This window comes from Thermothelomyces heterothallicus, assembly GCF_042370625.1.
Source record: "Thermothelomyces heterothallicus CBS 202.75 unplaced genomic scaffold P884_scaffold_7, whole genome shotgun sequence".
In the NCBI taxonomy this organism is placed as follows: Eukaryota; Fungi; Ascomycota; class Sordariomycetes; order Sordariales; family Chaetomiaceae; genus Thermothelomyces; species Thermothelomyces heterothallicus.
In genome coordinates, this window is record NW_027192568.1 from 86,519 (window position 1) to 106,441 (window position 19,923).

At 57.1% G+C, this 19,923-nt stretch overlaps 4 protein-coding genes across 4 annotated transcripts in view; 2 read left to right on the forward strand and 2 right to left on the reverse strand.

The window, feature by feature from the left end:
• The window catches only part of P884DRAFT_322397 (uncharacterized protein), a 2,591-nt gene extending 1,931 nt beyond the window's left edge, over window positions 1–660 (reverse strand). The window contains exon 1 of the mRNA XM_069445424.1: window positions 42–660. Coding sequence (XP_069298683.1) covers window positions 42–646 — 605 coding nt within the window. The 5' untranslated portion in view covers window positions 647–660. The remainder of the gene's footprint in view (window positions 1–41) is intronic.
• A 1,564-nt stretch (window positions 661–2,224) lies between these two features.
• Window positions 2,225–4,142, forward strand: P884DRAFT_268513 (uncharacterized protein; the record flags this gene model as incomplete). Its single annotated transcript, XM_069442205.1, has 5 exons — window positions 2,225–2,578; window positions 2,648–2,814; window positions 2,868–3,055; window positions 3,185–3,735; window positions 3,843–4,142. 5 exons carry the CDS (start codon window positions 2,225–2,227, stop codon window positions 4,140–4,142), a joined length of 1,560 nt encoding a protein of 519 aa, XP_069298684.1.
• Window positions 4,143–8,107: 3,965 nt separating this feature from the next.
• P884DRAFT_290995 (uncharacterized protein) lies at window positions 8,108–12,056 on the forward strand (the record flags this gene model as incomplete). Its single annotated transcript, XM_069444084.1, has 2 exons — window positions 8,108–8,971; window positions 10,052–12,056. The coding sequence occupies 2 exons, from the start codon at window positions 8,108–8,110 to the stop codon at window positions 11,561–11,563; spliced, it is 2,376 nt and encodes a 791-aa protein (XP_069298685.1). The 3' UTR covers window positions 11,564–12,056.
• A 2,093-nt stretch (window positions 12,057–14,149) lies between these two features.
• On the reverse strand, window positions 14,150–19,722 carry P884DRAFT_220737 (uncharacterized protein). Its single transcript, XM_069439466.1, has 2 exons — window positions 15,385–19,722; window positions 14,150–15,267 (listed from the first exon to the last, which is right to left on the reverse strand). Exons 1-2 carry the CDS (start codon window positions 19,287–19,289, stop codon window positions 14,610–14,612), a joined length of 4,563 nt encoding a protein of 1,520 aa, XP_069298686.1. The 5' UTR covers window positions 19,290–19,722; the 3' UTR covers window positions 14,150–14,609.
• Between the last annotated feature and the right edge of the window lie 201 nt (window positions 19,723–19,923).

Below are 19,923 nucleotides of genomic sequence, written 5' to 3' on the forward strand. Positions count from 1 at the left end.
CCCCCCTTTTTTTTTTTTCCTCACCGGCCCCCCAATTTTACACCAGCTGAGATGATCTGCCACTGTACGTAATGTTACACATACCAGCAGCAGCCCCGGCCACCGCCATGCAGGCCATGAAAGCCGCGTAGGTGCGGCACCAGGCCAGCGCGACGAACGCGGCAGCGTAGACGGCAGAGCCAAGCGGCAGCAACAGCCGCCCGCTTCCGCGACCACCGCAGCCGTAGCGGTCCAGCATCACGCCGGCGGGGCCGGCGAGGAGGCAGTCGAGAAAGCCGAACAGGGAGACGATCCAGGCGATGTCGGCCTCGGAGTGGTCCGCGAGCAAGGTCCGGTGCCAGTACGTCTGGAACAGGCCGATGCCGCTCAGGAGGCCGTACGTGGGCACCGTGAGCGCGAAGCAGCCCAGGGCGACCTTCCAGGGCCGGACCTCCCCCCGGTCGAGCGGCTGTCTTCTTCTTGGTGCCGCTGATGCCTCCGCCTTTTCCGCGCTTCCGGGACGTGGCCCCGTCTGGCCTACTGAGACCGGTGGCGGTGGCGTCGCTGGAGAACTGCTGGCGGGGCCCGCAACAGGAGACAGGCTTTTTCTTTTTTTGTTGTTTTGGGGGTGGGGGGGGGGGGGTTGTTTTTCGTCCCAGCCGGACATATCGCCGTCAGTCTTCACTTTCTTTCTTTTGGCTGTTTCGCATCGTCTCTCCCCAGTCCCTATTGTTCGAGGATTCCTTCCGTTTACTCACCCAGTCTCGGATCGGCACCCGGCCGTCGTGTCGCTGCTCGAGCCAGTGCCAGGTTTCGACCGAAACACCTCATCCATCGTGGCGTCACTAGCTTATAACACGACAGGAGCCTCCAGCTTCTTGGGGATGGCGTGTTCTCGGCCAAGACGTTCCCCTGACGTACGCAGTAGAAACGCGCCTGGCACGTCGGTGCGGTACGGTAATATAGGTCTGAGCCGACAAGAGCTCTGTCTAAGAAGGAAAAAAAGTAAAGAAAGGAAAGGAAAGAAAAGGAAAGAAAAGGTCCAGCTTAATCTTTTGTAAGTCGAATGACGGCTTGGAGAAGGTTGCTCTCCAGAAGGAGCTGTTAACCCCCCAACCTAAATATCCATCAGCTTCCCTCCCACCCCGCCGCGTCCATGTTTATCTAGTGAAGAAGGGGGGAAATCTGCTGCTAACCGTGCGCGGGCAGAGCAAGAATATCCTTCCGAACGGTTGGGTGTTGTTGGCTGGCGGCAAACACAAACTTCCGGCTCCATTGGGAAGGCGAAGTAGGGGGATCGAGACACAGCAAGACGCCGTCAGAGAGCGGTTTGTTCCACGTCTCAACAGCCACCGCCTGCTCTCTCGCCCCGACTGTTGGCCAAAAAAGGACCGAGTTGAGCCGAGGTGGATCGAGTACCGGGGGTCGGAGGGCATCCGAGAGGGGGTCCTGTGGCCGGTTAGCAACATCACCAACACCAGCTGTAGGTTGAGAGCAGATCCAGGCCCGTTCCTCCCGGGCCGTCATTGGCGGTGTCCATCAAACCGAGTGATCAGACGGCAGACGGCGGATCCGCCGTGGTAGGACCGGATTGGGCGCCTCGGACCCGAAAGACTGCCCGACGACTAACGCCGGCCTCAGAGTTTGCCATTTACCAGGGGGCCGGGGGAGGCCACCGGGGGGGGGGGAGGAGGGCCGCCTCATTCCAGAGCAATCCGCACGGCTCAAACTGCACCGTGAACCCTCCGAAAGGTTATTGCGCAACACCGTTTGTCAGGTCGAACTGCAGTCCGAATGCAACAGGGGGAGGACAAGCACAAAGCACAATTGTGGCACCTGCTGCCTTCATTCACTGCTTTCACTCTTTCACTGCTTTCACTGCTTCCCAGCGTTTTGTGGCTACAGGGCTGCCCTGACCTTCCCTGCCCTTCCCTGCCCTGCCGTCGACGACACATCGGATGAAAGAGGCGCTGGCTTGAGGACAGGGCAGGTGGGTTTAAAAGGGCGTTCCATTCGCGTTCGAATACAGCTGAGATTGTGGCTCAAGGTTGTCTTGAAAAAAAAAATAAATTCAAACTGGCAAAAAGCGAAACGTTAGTTAGATCCTGAGCTGGTTCATCAACCAAACTATCCCCGGAGAAGTGGCCAGGCAGAAGCCATCAAAACAGAAGCCATCAAAGGAGCAAAGGGCAAACCTCTCAACCACTCACCTGCATTCTGCATTCCAACCAGCCACAGAGCCGACATGCTCCTTTCTACGGCGCCTCTGAGGGGCATCTTCGGCCACGGCCCGAGAATCTTAGCCACCAGATTAGTTTCGGCACCGCCAGTCGGCTACTCTGTTCCGAGCATCCAGGCCCAGATCGCCGACACGAGCAACGATCTTGACAGCAACAACACCAATCTCCAACGCCGGGCTTTTCACTCGACAGCCACCCGCGAAGAAGCGCCTCCGTCGGTGCGACCGGTTGCGAGTGCTGTCCAACACCACCACCACCAACAACAACAACAACACCAACAACCCGGCGACGAGTTCTGGCGCAAGGTGCCGCTATGGAGCGATGTCTCGGCCAGAGAGTTTCTGTCGCACAGCTGGAGCGTAAGTCCGGATCGGCTCTTGTCTGTCTGTCTGCCGACCGTTGCCTTTTTTCTCACGCCGCGTTGCCAGACCAAGAACATGGTCGAGACCAAGCCACAGCTTCTCAAATTCTTGCAAGCCGTTCTTCCCGACGAAGTGCCGTCGGACAAGCCTGACGGCCGGGCGCAGACTCGCGACGAGTTTGTCCAGGACGTCTTTGAGGGCATCACGGCTGCCACCATGGCCGTGCGGATGACGTGAGTTCTCCCAAGAGGCTCGGGAGCGAAGCGAGCGCCGCTGACATTGACAGCCCGTACATCCTGAGCCGAATCAACTGGCACGACCCGCGGAATGATCCCATCGTTCGCCAGTTCCTCCCTCTCAAGTCACGCATGCTGCCGGACCACCCCAAGCTCACCCTCGATTCGCTCCACGAGGAGGCCGACTCGCCCGTCAAGGGCCTCGTTCACCGGTATCCCGACAAAGCTCTCTTCCTCCGTAATTTTTTTTTTTTTTTTATAAAAAAAACCCTCCCCCACTCTCCCTTCTCCACCCCCTGGGCCGAGAAAAAAAAGGTCTATTAATAACGACAAAAAAAAAAAAAAAAAAAAACTAATGATGAGCCAGCAACATCCGTCTGCCCCACCTACTGTACTTTTTGTACGCGCTCGTACGCGGTGGGGGCCGACACGGCGACCGTGTCCAAGGCGTCGCTCAAGCCGGGCCGGCGGCGGTGGGAGGAGGCGCTGGCGTACATCGGGTCGCAGCCGGGGCTGTCGGACGTGGTGGTGTCGGGGGGCGACGCGTACTACCTGACGCCGGAGCAGCTGACGCTGATCGGGGAGCGGCTGGTGGCGCTGCCCAACGTCCGGCGCTTCCGGTTCGCGTCCAAGGGCCTCGCGGTCGCGCCGGGCCGCGTGCTGGACGGGGCCGACGCCTGGGCCGACGCCCTCGTCCGCGTGTCCCACAAGGCGCGCAGGGCCGGCAAGGCGGTCGCCTGGCACACGCACTTCAACCACCCGGCCGAGATCTCGTGGGTCACGGAGCGGGCGAGCCAGCGCCTGTTCGAGGAAGGGGTCGTGGTGCGGAACCAGACCGTCTTGCTGCGGGGGGTCAACGATGATGTCGAGACGATGGGGACGCTGATTCGGAGGTTGGCCGACAACAACATCTTCCCCGTGAGCTCCCCTTCTTCTTCATCTTTTTCTATCCTCTCCTTGTCTGCCACTCGCGCTTCGCCCCGCCGGTTGGGTTCGGTGGGAGACCTGACGCTAACTCCGGACAGTACTATGTTTACCAGTGCGACATGGTGAAGAGCGTCGAGCACCTGCGCACGCCGCTGCAGACGATCCTGGATCTGGAGGCAAAACTTCGGGGCTCGATTGCTGGGTTCATGATGCCCTCCTTTGTTGTCGATCTGCCCGGCGGCGGTGGGAAGCGCCTGGCATGCTCCTTCGAGTCGTACGACCGCGCCACGGGCGTCTCGCGCTATACAGCCCCGGCGATTACCGGGCGCGACAAGAAGAACAAGGTGTACGAGTACTACGACCCCGTCGACTCGCTCCCTCGGAATACGGGCTCCTAGGGGATCTTCTATACCGGACAGCGTGATTCATTCCAGCCCAAGATGACATTCGTATACGGAGTATATATGGTCGGGTTGGCATTGGAACTGACCGTCTCGTTAGCTCTGGGCTGTGCCCAAAAAAAGGCTCGTTATTCATGAACCGGGGTGTCAAAGACGGATAGGTAGTAGAGGTTAATCGTGCTGAATTGACCGTCACGTAGCAGTTGATTGAAGATGGAGCGTCTCTTCTGTGGGATTCGATGCGCTTTATCGGTTACTAGCACCGACTGACAAAAGAAAAAGAAATACGAATGAAAAGAAAGAAGAATGAAAAGAAGGAAAAAAAATTACGTGGTATCCCAGTGCACCATCTCTTCAGCTTCCCCCGTCCTCCTTGCTTGTAGCCTTGGGGAAGCGAACGGTGCTCTTCGACTACTGGCTGAAGCGTACATGTAAGCGTCCTGTCAGACATGGGGAGGTCATGGCTTATCAAGAGCCCCACGATCTGCCGCATGTCTCTATCAAGAGAAGAAGACGAGGAGTTCGGGGCTCTCTCGTGCCGTTCTTTGCTCCCGCGCTCCTGACAACAACCAAGGGGGGAGAGGTATCGAAAAGACTGGGCTGCCACGCGACAGGGCGAAACCGTAGGAAGGTAGATGTCCTTTCAAGCAAGGTACCAAACTCTCGTACGCACCCGAGCTCGCAGGCCTTTGCCGACCCGATTGAGTGTCTTGGATAACCGCAGAGACCTGACTTCTGAGATATTGCATCCGGAGACACATGCCCCACCTAACGGCAGCCCGGAGGTCAACTGGGCGGCCCCACTCGCCCCGGCTGACCCACCAATCGGTACTAGTTACATAGTAGTTATGCATTCCAGCGAGACGGGATCCGGAAATGCCTGCTACCGACACAGCAGGATCGATGAGAACAACCTCGGCGCGTTCTCAGGCTCTCCCGACTGTTGCGTGTAATCATCAGTGCTTCCCAGGAACACCAGGCTCGGCGTGGAGTTTGTTGTATCTCGCCTGAATGCTCTACTTCGTGTCGGTCGAAGCGACGGGGAAACGCGCGATATTCGAGAGCTCCCCATCGGGATTCGGAGGCGGCAGGGGGGTAGAGTATTGTGGTGGCCCATGGCGTGAGTGAAATGACGAGCTCATCTAGTGTAGTGGCTCCGAAGGCACTCGCGTAAACCGGATCAAGCGGGAAACCTAGGCTGCAGACCTAACCTGGTTTCCAGGTCAGGAGATTGTCATTTTGAGGCAAAGGGAAAAAAAGAAAAAAGAAAAAAGCCTGGTTCGCGACTGTGCTACACGGCGAGGTCCACGGCTGCGCCAGCCCAAGTTGTGCTGTCGTGTGCGAGCCTGGGCCAACAACAAAGCCTGGGCCAACAACAAGCGTCATTGCTTTTTTGGGAAGTAGTGTTCCTGTTGAGCGGCAGTTGCCGGACATTGGTTCCCTGCAACTAAAGCCTGGCCGCCTCCCCTCTGATGAGCCAATGACAATCCCTCGGAAATCACCTGCGCTACGAAGTGGTACGTAGTTACTAGTGTACGGATACCTTACATACTCTGTACTACTCCGTATGTAGTGTACAAAGTCGCATATCCATGCTGCATACGTGGGGTGGATGTAACCGTAACCCTAGGCGCTAGGTAGAGGAAGCCCAAGATTCCTTCCAGGCCGTAAGATTCCTTCTAGACTGCTGCTCGACTCGGCGGTGCACCGAGAATGATGATGCTGTGTCCAGTGCGATTCGTGAACTCTGTACGTGGTGTATTCGCAGCTATCAGCCTTGCTGGTGGACTGCCGGAATTCTGGGAGCGCGAAGAAAAAAACAAGCTGAACATTTTCTCAAATCGCGCAATCCCTGCAGTGATAGGTACTTTTGTACGAAACGCTTCATATCGCCTTCAATTGTGCTTAATTCGATTCTCTGGCACTATCATGGTTTCCCCCGCCTCAATAGCATTTCATCGATGAGGTTGCGCAAATTGCAACATCTCTTGCATTCTGGAACGGGTTCCTGCATTGTCTCGCTGAGCCCCTAATAAGGGCCAATGCCAACATCAACAGGTTTATCAGCACTTGCGAGCTCCGCGCCGGAGTTCCGGGATAGGTGGGGTAATTGGATGATGCAATGCGTGTGTTCTGGAAGGAGGTGGGCCAGATCGTCCGTGTTTCGTTACATCCACTCCAAAATCTCGCCTAAATGGATTGGTTTCACTGAGCCACTCGATGGCTGAACGCGTCCCTCGTCATCTTGGTAAGCGACACGGCTGGGCCGAGTCGAGCACGGGGTTGGACGGAACGCGAGCTTTGTTTGCGGAGCAGCCCTGTTCTGCAGGCGGCGACGGCGGACCGGGGTCTTCTCAGACTCGGTATGTTTGCGCGGGGCTTCAGATTACATTATCCTGATCGCGGTGCATCTTTATGCGGATTACATACACCCGGCCAAGCTTTAACGTTGTTGTCACAATCTTGTCGTAAAAGAAACGCGTCTCGGGCGCCGAGTTGAGCCAAGGGCCGGGACCTATTTTGCGGAGTGGAGAGAACAGGTCTGGGCCAGACTCTCAATGGAGATCGGATTGCTGAATTTGAAGGGCAAAAGGCGGTCAATCCAACGGCTTGCCTTTTGCGGCATGAATCGTTCGTCTTGTGCTGCTGCTTGTCGTTTCAGATCGCAAAAAAAAAAAAAAAAAAAAAAAAAAAAAATTGCAGCCATGCTGTGCGGCCAAGCTTGAGTTACCGGCTGCCACGTGTGAGGCGTGGCGTTGGATCTAAGACAAACCCACAAACGATCCGGACCGACGTTGGACACGCCCTCCGGGACCGAAGAGCGTCTAGTCCACATGCTTGAAGTCGCGTTGGCGTGGTTCGTATGTACGACGTGCACTACCTGTCTGTCCATGCATGTGGAGAGCGGGACTGCTGACAACGTTCGTTTCAGGTGTTCAAAACAACGCGCTCCACTTGCCAGAGACGACTCGAACAGGACCTGCACTGGTAACAAGCAGCGATGTATGTATGTACTCAAGCCGGAGCAATTCTTCTGGTGGGTTCTGTATGGCATTCTGCATGTCGGACGGACTCCATGTCTGGGATATTCTGAACTGTGTTTTAATCTCGGGATATTGTGTGCCCAATTCGCTATGAAACGAGCCGGTTTGAGGCAAACTGCGTACCTTGCGCTACTGTTGGACAAACATAGGACTGCAAGGCTAATACAGCGAAAACACACAATGACGTTGCCGTGTAGTGGAGAGCTCGGATGGATTGTGGGGCAAAGAAGAGTTCCGAGAGAGACCCATTGGGGAATCTAGCCTGCAATGGGCGTGCGTGGAGTTGCTGGAAAGGCTCCTTCCCTCGTGCTTCATGCTATCTCACTTCGAGGCAATTAATTGCGGCCTTGCCCAGCATTTGTCGACTACCACCTGGGCGATACAGAAGGTGGCAACAAGGTAACTAGCTCCTCCACTTCACTCTCTGTACACTAGTACATTGTTCAATTCGGATGCCGTGGCTTCGTTAATTAGCCGCCCACGCGTTGCGTGCTGTCGTTTGACGGGGAGAAACCCGATAGCTCCTGATTTGACCGTTTCTTTCCTTTTGCAAATAGAACAAGTGGTTCGTTTATGCATCACCTTGCGCGACCCAAAGTTTCGAGCCGGTTAATTCATGCCTGCGGCCGGAGTACAAAGCAACCTGACTACTGAACGGAGCGGCCTGTGTGCGATCTGACGCTTCTCGACAGCACCCCCTCCAGTTTGCCCACGGTTGGTTCGATGTGGCCCGCACCCCGAAGCATCGCTTGTGTTCGATTTGTTGGAGGATCTGGAGGCTGAGCTAGGTGACCCGTGTCGGTTCCTGGCGTTCCAGGTCTTGGCTCGCAGGGGAGCGCGCTCTCAACTGGAGGGGCCCTTGAAAACCCACCAGGGGCACGCCCGGCAGCCAGTACACTAGCGAGATGGCCAGCAACAATGGCACCCACACAAGAAACCCCAACGCGTGATGGCACTATTTCCGGATGGGCTACTCCAGGGATCCCCGGTGGAGCGATGGCTGTCATTGACGCCGCCCACGACATTGGCGGCATGCCGCCGCTCATTCGAGAGGAAGACGCAGGGGTAGCTTCCCCATCGGCCTATCCGTTGCTGGAAGAAGGACCCTTGACACCCCGGGCAGCTTCACCAGGCTTCCGATTCCTCATCAGCAGCTGTTCCACCACCGTATCTCACGGAAGCTGTCCTTGGAAACTTTTCCTGGATCGCGATACCTGCCAAAGCCGCGACCCAAACCTCGCCCCTCAAGCCGACCGCGTCTTGCTTTCCGATACCTTCTACCTCTCTCCTTCGGTATCGAGGTCAAGTGATTTCTTTAGTTTGCGGTCATCCGACTCTGGCACCGAGACCCACGACGTGCGGTCCATCATGCCCGGCCAGATCTTTGATGCTCCCACCGAGCATCGGTTCCCATCTTCCACGACATCAGGCTACTTCGCTTTGACCGATGATGCTGCTGATCCAAGATTCAACGGTACCACCCAACGACCTCCGTGCTCAGCAGAGAGCGGCAAGAGCGACCGGACAGCGAGTCCACTAAATTTTGCGCGTTGGGCGAAGCGGCAACACCATACCCATAACCAAGACCGGCACGAGGAAGAGCAGGTGCACAAGTCAAAAAAAGGGAATCACCGCGCCGAGGATCGCAAACTAAGCAAGGGCAGCTCAAAACGAAATGTTCTTTCGAGGTCAAGCAGCATCCAGAAACGACAGGCTCAAGCCGCTGTCCCTCAAATGACGCGAGAGGAGTTTGAGGCTCTTCCACTAGCAATACAGAGAAAGGTGTGTGGAAACCGTTTCTTCTTCCCAACCCATTGTGTCCTGTTTCACACGCACGAAGCTATTCGAGTTCCTGTGACGGCATGCGGGCAACAGTGTTGTCCTCCTTTTGGCGCCTTTTTTTTTTTTTTTTGCCGCCCCATCCCCTTCTCCCACCATTGGTTCGTCCCGCAAGTGCTGGAGATGCAGCCGAGTTCACAGTTGCACGTCTCGCAACCAATGGGAAAGGCTCCCTTGGAGGACGTGTGGCTCCGAATGGTGGCTCTGAATGGCACCCTATACGTTGCACCTATCTCGACCTTGGTTGGACGAGAAGCATGAAGAAGGTTCTGAGCCATCACGGCAACTGCGGTTGGATAGGTCGATGACAACGAAAAGGGATATGGAACCGCCGCGATTTTGAGCTTAGCCCGCAGCTTGAACAGGGAGTGTGCCTGCCCAAAGCTCGGGATCTCAGATGCGGGTATCCCGGCTTCCCGGCCCTCGAGTGCGGGGGGATCCAGAGGGAGCTTGGGCCAGCCGCTTTTTGCTGCTTTGCGATGTTGCACTCTGCCGGATAACTACCCAGCAGCTATCCAGCAGCCGACCGGACTGGTCACGAACAACTCTCCGTGTCAAGCATCTGCTGGGCCTTGGCAAGAGATCGGGTTGTCCTTGCTTCTTCCACCAAGTGGTGATTTGCGCAAGCGGCCGCGTGTCGCGGCAAAAAGCAGCCAGGCGTGGGTAGCAGTGTGATCAAATGCACAGTCAGTGCACATGCGTCTCAGGTGCGGTGGTCTCGTGTCGAGAGCGAGCTACCGATTTGCTCGGTGGCATTGAGGGGTTCTTTCCCCTCAGCTCCGAGGGCCTGCAGGCTCCTTACACGATACTTACCTACCTTGGCGCCCCTTCTGCTGATTACCTTGTTGGCGCGTGCTGGGGGGCGTTCCTGCATACGATGTACAAACAGCTACCCGCACTTGGCCCCGATCTACACAAGTTGTGATTGATTTTTTTCTGGCCCATTGAGTGACCGAACTCGGCAAACCTCAGACACTCATGATTTCTTCCTGGCTGCCCTGATACTAATAGAGCCACCTCCAGTATTTTTCGACACTCGAAAGGTTACGGTTCGCTCAAGACGCCGGTCTTGTTGAAGGTATCTCCCAGCACTACGACGACATCTCGAATTTCAAGCGTCGAAACCCCCGCCGGGATCGCAGTCCTTCGGAGGACGTTGTTGGTCGATCCCGCCGCGGATCCGTCGCGGAGTTGCATTCGTCCGCTTCTGATTCGCCGCCATTGTGCGCCGGTCTGCAAGAAGCAACGCGTGAAGAAAAGCCTTGTCGTGAGGACAAGGCTCGCCCTGCCATGCGCCATCGCGCGAGCGTCATTCTTGACGCGGCCGACGAGGCCGTATATAAGTTCAATAAGCAGGCCAACAGGAGGAATACGTCCACCACGAACGTTGGCGTACTCACCCCGCCACTGTCGCCGTCTCGCCACAGTATGGACTCGCAATACAATTTCAGGAAAGATGTTCATCAGTCCGCCGATGGCCATGTACCCCGGTCGTTTTTCGAGAGCTTTCGGTGGCTAGAGGAGGAGGAAGATCTAGATCTGCGACTCTTCTTGGACGACTACCACGCAAATTTACGGGAGGGCACGCCGACGACGAAACAACGTCCCTCCTTCCGCCGGCGCATTTCAATATCCAAGATTCCTTTTGGCCGTCGAAACTCGGTCTCGTCGGCAGACCCCGTGGCCAAAGAGGCGGTGGCTCCGACGAAGTCGCCGCCGATCCGCAGCAGCGGTTCCGACGGGCCATCCCACGTGAGACGCAAGTCACGCGCTTTGTCTCTCATCGCACCAAAACATGTGTCTCAACCGCCGGTTGCGGCGATTGATCCGTCCGCGGCACATTACCAAGACCCTGAAGCCCGACTCAAGCTGAGAGTGTACCTGGCTTCGCCGCAGAAGTTTGACGAGGCAGTCGAGTTTGGATTTCCATCGACTGACGTGCTCTCGGCCGCTTCGCCATTCAATGCGGACGGCGGGGGCCTCTCGGGCCAAACCAAGCAGAGAGTGGCGGATGCCTCTCTTGACATGCAAACGTTCCTAGCCGATCAGGACGAAGACGAGGAAGACATCGACAATGTGTCACTCTATAGTGACCATGCATCAGTGGCTGATCCCGACTCTCCGAAAACCCCAGAGCCCTTCGAGCACCGAACTACCGGCCCGCGTCACGCGAGGTTTGCCTCGGCCACTCTTCTTTCCGGGAGGGATATTGGCCGAAAGACTCCAGAGGGCGCCTTCTATGCCCAAGCTCCAGCAACCTCACGCGAGATGACTCTGCGGATGACTCTTACGCGACCCGATCTCCGCGCCCACGAGGATGAGATGTACGGCTGGCAGCAGCAGAAGCATGTCTACCAACAACACGCCCGGCGGCCAACGGCTCTGGCGTCTTTGGCGGCGGAGAACAGGGTTGCCTATAACGGACACGGGGCTTATAACAGCCTCGAGAAGTTCCCCGAAGTCGATCACTGGAACGGGACCACGACAGAAAAGGGGGTCATACGACGAATCTGGAACCGCGTACGGAGGGGTTGACGGCTGGACCCAACACCTCCTACCCCGTGCCATCACGCTCTCCGGTTTCCTCTCCCAGAGTTTCTGCCTCTGTTCCACACTCGTCCACACTCTCTATCGATTGGTTTCTCTATTTTTTTTAATCACATGTCCCAGCCAGTCGCCCATGAAAGATCTAGGTTCGATATTGACCTTTATTGCTTGTCTTTTATTATTCTGTAAGCCGTTGGCAGGCTCTCCCTCACTCTTGTTATTTCTGATGCATCGTTCTCGGTGTTGGCGGGATCTTGTTGTCTACACGGGGCTTAGCATCTCGCCTCTGGTTTTTTCTGTGAAATAGACAGCTGGGATAACTAGACGGGCCCCCAGGGAACACACAGCGCAACTGCGCATATTTCTCATCTATAACCTTCCATCCCTCGTGCTCTCTTGCCATTTCCTGTGATACAGCATCACGCCCCACATGGCTGGCCCCCCAAGTCTCGAAATTGTTGCTGTGGCGAGAGCACTGGATGTGCGATAGCGCGGCGTCACTTCGTGTCACACTCTGTTTCACACTGTTCTCATGGCGGTGACCACGCAGATCCCACAAGCCACTCCGGACACCAGTCATTTGGTACCCGCAGTAGCATGGGACGTAGCCACGACAACACGGGACCAAACCAGCGGGGTCGGTGTGGTCCGCCAAGGTACTCGGGGCTTGCCTTGTCACCGCCCGCAGCACCCGGGTCAAGAGAAGTCGTATCGGCCGTTTGGAGGGGTTTCCAGGGGGTGGGGTATGTCCCTCTGGATGAATTTGTTCCCCAAACGTAGGAGTACACTAGGTGCTCCGTTGTACCGCATGGATTTCACTGGCATGTAGTTATGTCCTGTACGGATTACAAACATGCAACTCGTGAATGTCCTACGTCCCTTGGTAAACGAGCTCATGACTTGCTGTACTCGTGTAACTGCCGAGAGTTACTACCATTGCGGCGGGCGGGTCGACCTGACCGTGACCATGCCGGGGGTTATGTGCGAAGCGGTGAGATCCTGTGCCCTACTATATGCTCCGCAGTCAAGTCTTGTGTTTTGAACCGGGGCAGTGTGGATGGACACAGACAGCGCTCTGCCCAGGACCTACCGAGGCGAACCGGGCTCATTCGTGAACCGGCTGACGATCTGCGCTCCCTTGATCTTCCGATTCTACGGAATCCTCCGAACCCTGACCGCCGCCGTCCGGTTCGTGCGATTCGGTTTGTGCATCTTCTCTCTCTCTCTCTCTCTCTCTCTTCCCCCCCATCTGTTACACGAAGACAAATACACAAACAACGCACACACTCTTTTCCCTTCACTATTTGTTCTTTTATTTTCTTCTTTTTTATTTTTTTCTTCCTCTTTCAGTTCACTCCCGTACAGTACGCAAAATCTTTTCTCCTTGTGTCGTTCTCTTCCTGGCCGGGGTCCTGGCCCCTGACCCGCTCCCCTAGCACAAATACACGTACACACTGAAAGCAGTTGAAGACCATCTTCTCCACCCGGAGCCCCTGCCTCTAGTGACAGACTAACCATACGAGGACTTCGTACACTACATACTTGTAGTACGTGATATTTGTCCACTATCGGACTCCGCTCCGCGATCCGGTCCGGCCCCACGCGGATCGACTGATAGTTACTTCTTGGTACTGGGGCGGCGAGACCTGTGGGCTGGGGTGCACTGTGTAGCGGATTCCGTATTCCGTATGCATTCCGTGCACTACTTACACTACCACAGTACACATTGTAGCCAGGACCTGCCCGAGCCTGGCTAGCCTCGCAAGGGCCTCCGTCGGCGAAGCACACAAAAGACGATCCCGTGATCGGCACCTGAGGTGGGGGCAGGTCTCCCGGGCGATCGGTGGTGTTCGAACCGAACAGAGAAGGAAGACGGAACAAAGGAAGAAACCAAAAAGAGGGGGGGAAAGGGTCGAGACCAACGTCGAGACACAATTGCCGAGTAATCCGGACGGGCGGTGCGGTGATCGTGGAAGCGAGAAAAATCTTCCCCAGTCTTTCCCGGTCTCCTCTCTCTTCACCGACAAAGCGATCACAGACTGGGTCAATCTCCTCCTTCTCAGCTTCCTCCTGTCTTGATCCGAGACGGCGGTGAAGGGTATCTGCGACAAAATTTTTGTAGACGTATACGAGGTGCTATATGTACTTTGCGCCCGTTTGATGGCTCTGTATAAATATGAGGATTATTGGGAGTGAGTTGTTGCCGTGCCATATAACTATGAGACAACAAATACGATAAGATCGCGGTATGTAGAAGCTAAGCGATAATTCCGTATAGTTTTGGAAGGAGAGAAAGTCAAAGGAAAGGAAAGGAAAGGGAAAGAAAAACAATAGGTCAGTATAACTAGAAGGTGGGGGGGATTTAGGAAGAGGGAAAGAGTCACCCGAATTGTGCTTATAAGGCACCTAAGATAGGCATGAGGGTTAGGAGCATGTCGATTTCATATTGAGTCAACCTTTGATGGAACAAGAACCCATGTCAATGCGCCATTGCACCTACTATGTAAGTATCCGCTCACAGCCCATCACTCAGCATATAACGCTGTGTGCTTATAAGGAGACAACGAACATGTAGTTACTATGCGGGCTCTGCGTTCAGCATCGGGAAAGAAAAAGAAAAAAAAAACATGGAAAACGAAAGGACACTAGCATCCACTCTCTCCTCGTGTTCTCTCTGAATTAAATAACTAACCCTAACATATCAACAAGAAAATTGTTGTTACACTCGGCGACCATAAGCGACGTCAGGAGATCTACCCGCCTCCCGTAAGACCGATCCGTAATGTACTGTACGCAAGACAGTATATACATAACGTTACATGTCCTGAGGCTTGCGTACCAACCACGTAACCATCACAGACAGGTAGCCAATGCTCTCTCACCGTGTCTCTCTGCTCTAGTCCATCCATATTTTTTCTATTCTGCTCTCAAGGCGACGACAACAGACCAAACGTAGACCAAAAAGAACGATACGACACTCCCCCCCTCCCCCCAGAAGATAGAAAGAGAAAAAAAGAAAAAATCACTCGCTCGTTCATACATCCTCGTCGCTATCCTCACCAAGCAGCTCGCCCTCGTCGTCATCCACGATCGTATAGTCCCCGCCCCTGGCAAAGCTGTCCCGTGTCGTGAACCTCCTGGTGGCTCCGCCACCTCCGAGCCGGCTCCAGCGGCCCCTCCCGTCGCCGCCGCCGATCCCGACCGCTCCGAACATTCCCTTCGCGCTTCTCCAGACGGCGCCGGCGACGACGGGCAGGGACATGACGAGGGCCGCCACCGCGCTCAGCGCGATGACCGGGTAGCGCACCCAGGGCTGGTCGGCCTCGAAGACGGTGCCGCCCTGCTCGCCGAGGCGGATCCGCCCGAACTTGCCGTTCCAGTGCCGCCAGACGTACCAGCCCGCCGCGGCGGCCAGCGTGAAGGGGATCGTCACGGCGAAGAAGACGGCGACGCCCGACGCGCCGTGCTTGCGCTCGTACTCGTCCTCGTGGCCGGGGCACGAGTGCGTCCGCGACTCCTTGTCGAGCTGCCGGCCGCCCGCGCACGTCGTCAGCGGGATCCGCCGGTACCCCGTCGGCTCGTGGTACTCGATCGCTTCCGGGTTCTGCTTGCACCACTCGACGGGGTCCTTGGGCGACAGGCCCGGGACGAGCGAGCATTGGCCGAAGGCATCCAGTTCGTAGTTGTAGTCGCTGGAGGAGGGAAAGAGATCATGGTTAGCTAACCGTTGATTGGACACGGTGGGTGGAAAGAGAGAGAAGAGAAGAGAGGAGGGGGCCCGGGGGAGGGGGGGAAGCGAGAGGGCTTACCATTCAAAGTCGGCTCGGGTGCAGGTGCAGTTCTGTTTGCCGTAGAGAGGCTGAAGTCTAAAGTCGTTGTAGCACTTGCGGTCTGCCTTTTTCCGCAGGTACTGCGAGACGTGACCGAAGAGGCAGCCGTCGGGCTGCATCGGATGCTTGGGCGACCAGAGGTAGTAGTCCGACTTTTCCGCGTCGTCGTCGTACTTGCAGACGCGCTCGCTGAAGCCGGAGAAGTCGAGGTTCAGAGTGAAGGCGCCCTCGCTATCCTTGCCCCAGAGGAGGAAGTTTCGGGAGCCGCCGGAACGCAGCGTCGTGACGTCCCAGACCTCGACCTCCTCGGACGCGAACTCGTGCTCTTTCCAAGTCTTGCCCTGGTCGAGCGAGTAGACGAGACTCTTCGTCTTCTCTGGCGACGAGGAAGCCGTGGTCTGGACGAGCACAATGATGCCGCCCTGGTCGCCAACGGCCCACGTCCACTGCCCCCGCTTGACCCGTTTCCAGGTGATGCCTGCGTCGGTGGTCATGAATGTGTCCCAGTCCTTCCGCGGGCCCAGCCTGTCTCCGACGTTGCCCCACGCGAACATGATACCGACGGCCGTCTCGGACGAGTACGTGTTGCCGTCGCCACGGAGCCTGCGCTCCGTATAGCCTTGCAGGTGCAGTGCGCACTTTTCATCGCCGTCCGAGTGGCAGGGGAACTTCCCGAACTCGTCGTTGGCCGGCGGAGCCAGGTACGCCCACTGGGCGCCGTCGTTGTGCGTTATCTTGGTCTGCAGCTTCTTTGGCGCCGACGTCTTCTCGTTCGGGTTGGCGACCACGTTCACGAGCGCGACACCTTCCAGCCCCGCAACTTTCTCAAAGTCGACGTACGCGGCCTCGTTGCAGTTGACGTTCTTCGCGCTGACCACGTATGACGTCCCGTTCGAGTTGCTCTTGAGGACGGTGCCGAAGTTGCAATACTCCCCGTCCATGTCCGTGGCCACAAACAAGTTGACAGCGTGCGTCGAGCTGTCCAGCACGGTGTAGATGTGCTGGTGCGGCACGTCGAAGCCGTGCGGGAACCGCGCGTCCGCAAAGGTGACCCCGTCGAGGCTCGCGCTGGCTTGAAGAGTCTCATTGGCCGGGTTCGAGGCGGCGACCACGATGAACTCGGCCATGGTGGCGAACCCCTTGACGTTCTCTGCGCGGACCTCCTCGTTGTCGAACCAATCATCCGTCGAGACCAACACCATCGGGTTGTCCTTGGCCTTGCCCTCCTTCTGGTGCTTGAGGCAGATGATCTGCTCCTGCTTGCGGTTCGGGTACTTGTAAGCGCTCGAGCCGGTGAACTCGCACCGCCGGGAGCTCTTGGCGGCCGTCTGCCAGTGGTCTCCGCCGTCCTTGCTCCAGGAGGCGACTCCGTAGCAGTCGTTCGAGTCCTCGCACTTCCTCCCGTTCCAGATCAGCCAGTTCTTCTTGTCCGGATGGAATGCCAGAGGGAACACGTCCGGATCGAGCTCGTTGGGCGCCTTGAAGCTGTGGAAGGTACGTCCGCGGTCCGCTGTGTAGATGACCTTCTTGCCCGAGGTGATGAAGAAGACCATATCCTTGAAGTAGGCGTGCGGGATGATGTACTGGATCTTTTCCTCCTCGAGTTCCTTCGGCGCCTTCCACGTCTTGCCGTGGTCCTCGGTGACGTAGACGGGGCCGACCTTTGTGTTTGTGCGCCCGCGCATGATGATGGTCTCGCCCTCGGTCGAGCTCGACTCGCCCCGTTCCAGGTAGTGCTTGTCCCACCCGTCCCAGACACCCTCGAAGACGTTTCGGGTCTGCTCGATCTCGTCCGTCGCAGGGCCCGTGGGCGCCCCGACGATCTCGGAGCACTTCCTGTCGACCTCTTTGTATTTTTCGTCCATCTCCTTGGTCGGCCTGCATGTGTTCCCCGGAATCTTGCGGTATCCCGACGTGCCCTTGAAGGTGTCATCGGGCTTGCCGTTGCGACACGCGCCCTCTGGCGGGATGATGGGGCCCTTCTGGACGCACTTGCCGTCCTCCCTCACGAAGTTGAAGTCGCACTCGTAGTCCGTGTCTGTGCACTCGCAGTCTTCCGTCTTGGCCACGGCGTGCTTGAACTCCTGCTTCAGGAAGCACTTGGCCTCCTTCTTGCGGCGCTGGAAGCTCTGGGTGTGGCCCATCAGGCAGGTCGGCTTTCCGTCCTTGTCTACGCGCGCGAACCACTCCTCCATGTCGTCCTTGCCGCAGGTGGCCTCGTGGAGACCCTCGAAATCGATCGAGATGACCCGCCAGCGCGGCGACGACTCCGTCATGCCGATGAGGAGGAACTTGAGGCTAGCCGACTCTTGCGTCGTCGTGAGAATGTACGGCCTGATCTTGAGACCGTCGGGCAGGGCCTGCTTGGTCCAGGTGAGCCCGTGATCGAGCGAGTAGTTGATCTCGCCGACGTCGGCCTCCTGGGAGTCCCGTATCGCGACGAGGATGGAACCCTGGTCGCCAAACTCGTACTTGTGAGGCCCGTCCAGCGCCTTCTTCCACGTCACGCCCGCATCGTCCGAGACGTAGAGGTCGCCGTCCTCCCAGTAATCCTTGAGGTGCTCGCCCTTGTTGCCGATACCCATGAGGAGGCCCGGCGCGGGGCTCGAGAAGACGCGCCCCACGTTGCTCAACTCGGTTACCGAGTGGAGATGGATCCTCTTGCCGTCCGCCGTCACCGACTCGAAGGTGCGGCCATCGTCAAACGTGATCTCCGTCACGAGCTTCTTCTTGGCGCTCCCTTTCTTGGCGACCTCTTCCCAGTTGTCGACCTTGTTGACCAAGAAGACGCCCTGAATGCCGGTAATCTTCTCGAAATCGACGTGGCCCCTCGAGTTGCGGTTGGTATGCGGTATGTTCTCGGTGAAATAGGTGCCGTTGGAGTTGCTCGTGAACAGGACGCCCATGGGGTTCGACGGCCGGGTCGTCATGACGTCGATCTGGATGCTGTAGTTGGTGCTCTCGAGCACCGTGTAGGCTTCCTGCAGGACCCTGTGGTCGTGGTCATCGTGGCTCGCCGGGAAGACGGCGCGGTGCCACTTCTTGGTATCGTCCGTGACAAAGAGAGCCATCTCGTCCGTGTTCACGGAGCTCGTGGCCGCAAGCAGGTACTTCTTTACGACGGCAACATTGACGACTCCCTGTACCGGCTTGTCCATGTCGAGGTTCGGCTCGAACTCTTGGATGTCGCTGCTCTCGTGCGAAGGGCCGAAGAAATTGTCCGAGATGAGGAGGCGCTGGTCCTGTTTGAAGGGCGAGAACGCGTCCCTCACGATGCAGAGCACGCGGTTCTTGTCCAGATCCTCGGACCCGGTGGTGAAGAGGTCCGAAGACTTGGCCCACCAGCACCCGTTTGTATTACTGCGCAGCTCCTTGGCGGGCGTCTCGAAACCGTCGGTCGTATACAAGGCGACTTCCTGGCAGAGGAGGCCGTCGCAGCGCATGCCGTTGAAGAGGATGCGGTCGGGGTCCGTGGCGTGGAACTGGAGGATGTCGCCGCGGAACGCGCTCGTCTCGGCGCTCGTCTCGAACTTGTCCCATGTCTTGCCGCGGTCGCTGGTCTTGAAGTGGGTGGTGCCCTCGCTAAGGATGTACGCGCGGTTGGGATCGAACGCGTGCATGTACAGCAGCCAGGCCCTGCCCTCGGGAACTGCGTCCACGCGCTCCCACTTCACGCCGTGGTCGTGGGAGAGGTAGACGTTGTTGGCGTCTGTGTCGTGGAACAGGACGGTGTCCGAGTCGGAGAAGTAATTGACGTTTCTGGGTATGTTCTCGAACGCCTTGACGTGGAATGTCGGATGGTCGTTCTTCTTCGCGGCGAGGGGCGTCGCCCAGAGGGCCGTGGCCAGCACGACGGCCGCCTGCAGAGCTCCCCCGAACCTCATGGTGCGCAAACAACAAGTCGGACAATCATCAATGTCGATGCGGGAATGCGGCGGCCGACGACGGTTGGTTCTCGATTATTGGGCTTCGGGATAAGCCCGGGCAACTTGGGCTGCCTGAAGCTCTTCGTCAGAAAATACCCGCGAGGGTTGAGCGCGCTGTAAGGACCCGGGGATGTTAGGCGTTGTTGCGCGGAGTAGGTAGACTGCGTAGGGACGAAGAGAAATAAAGAAGAGAAAGGAAAGAAAAGAAGAAGAAGAAAAGGCGACAGATATTGCGTACTCGTGTTCAGATTGCCCCGTGGACTCGATCGATGGCGGCACAACCGTGGAAAACTTGGGTATTGTTAGGAGACCATTGAGAACGGCTGGAATCTCAAAGCTGTCATTCCGAATCTGGAGGGCGGCGCTGAGTCGCAAGCTGAGACGCAGCTCGCCAATCGCGGCAGGCTGCGGAGAGATACCAGTGGGTAAGTCGAGTAAGCTGCATGCGCCACAGTTGGCCTGATAAGGCGCCCGGCTGATGGCAAGGGGGGTCCATCATCACCAACCTAACGACGACTTTGCGTCTCGAGTTCTTGTAATTCGTACATGCACTAATAATGTACTCGCGAACTACACTCCCACGTTTTCGTCT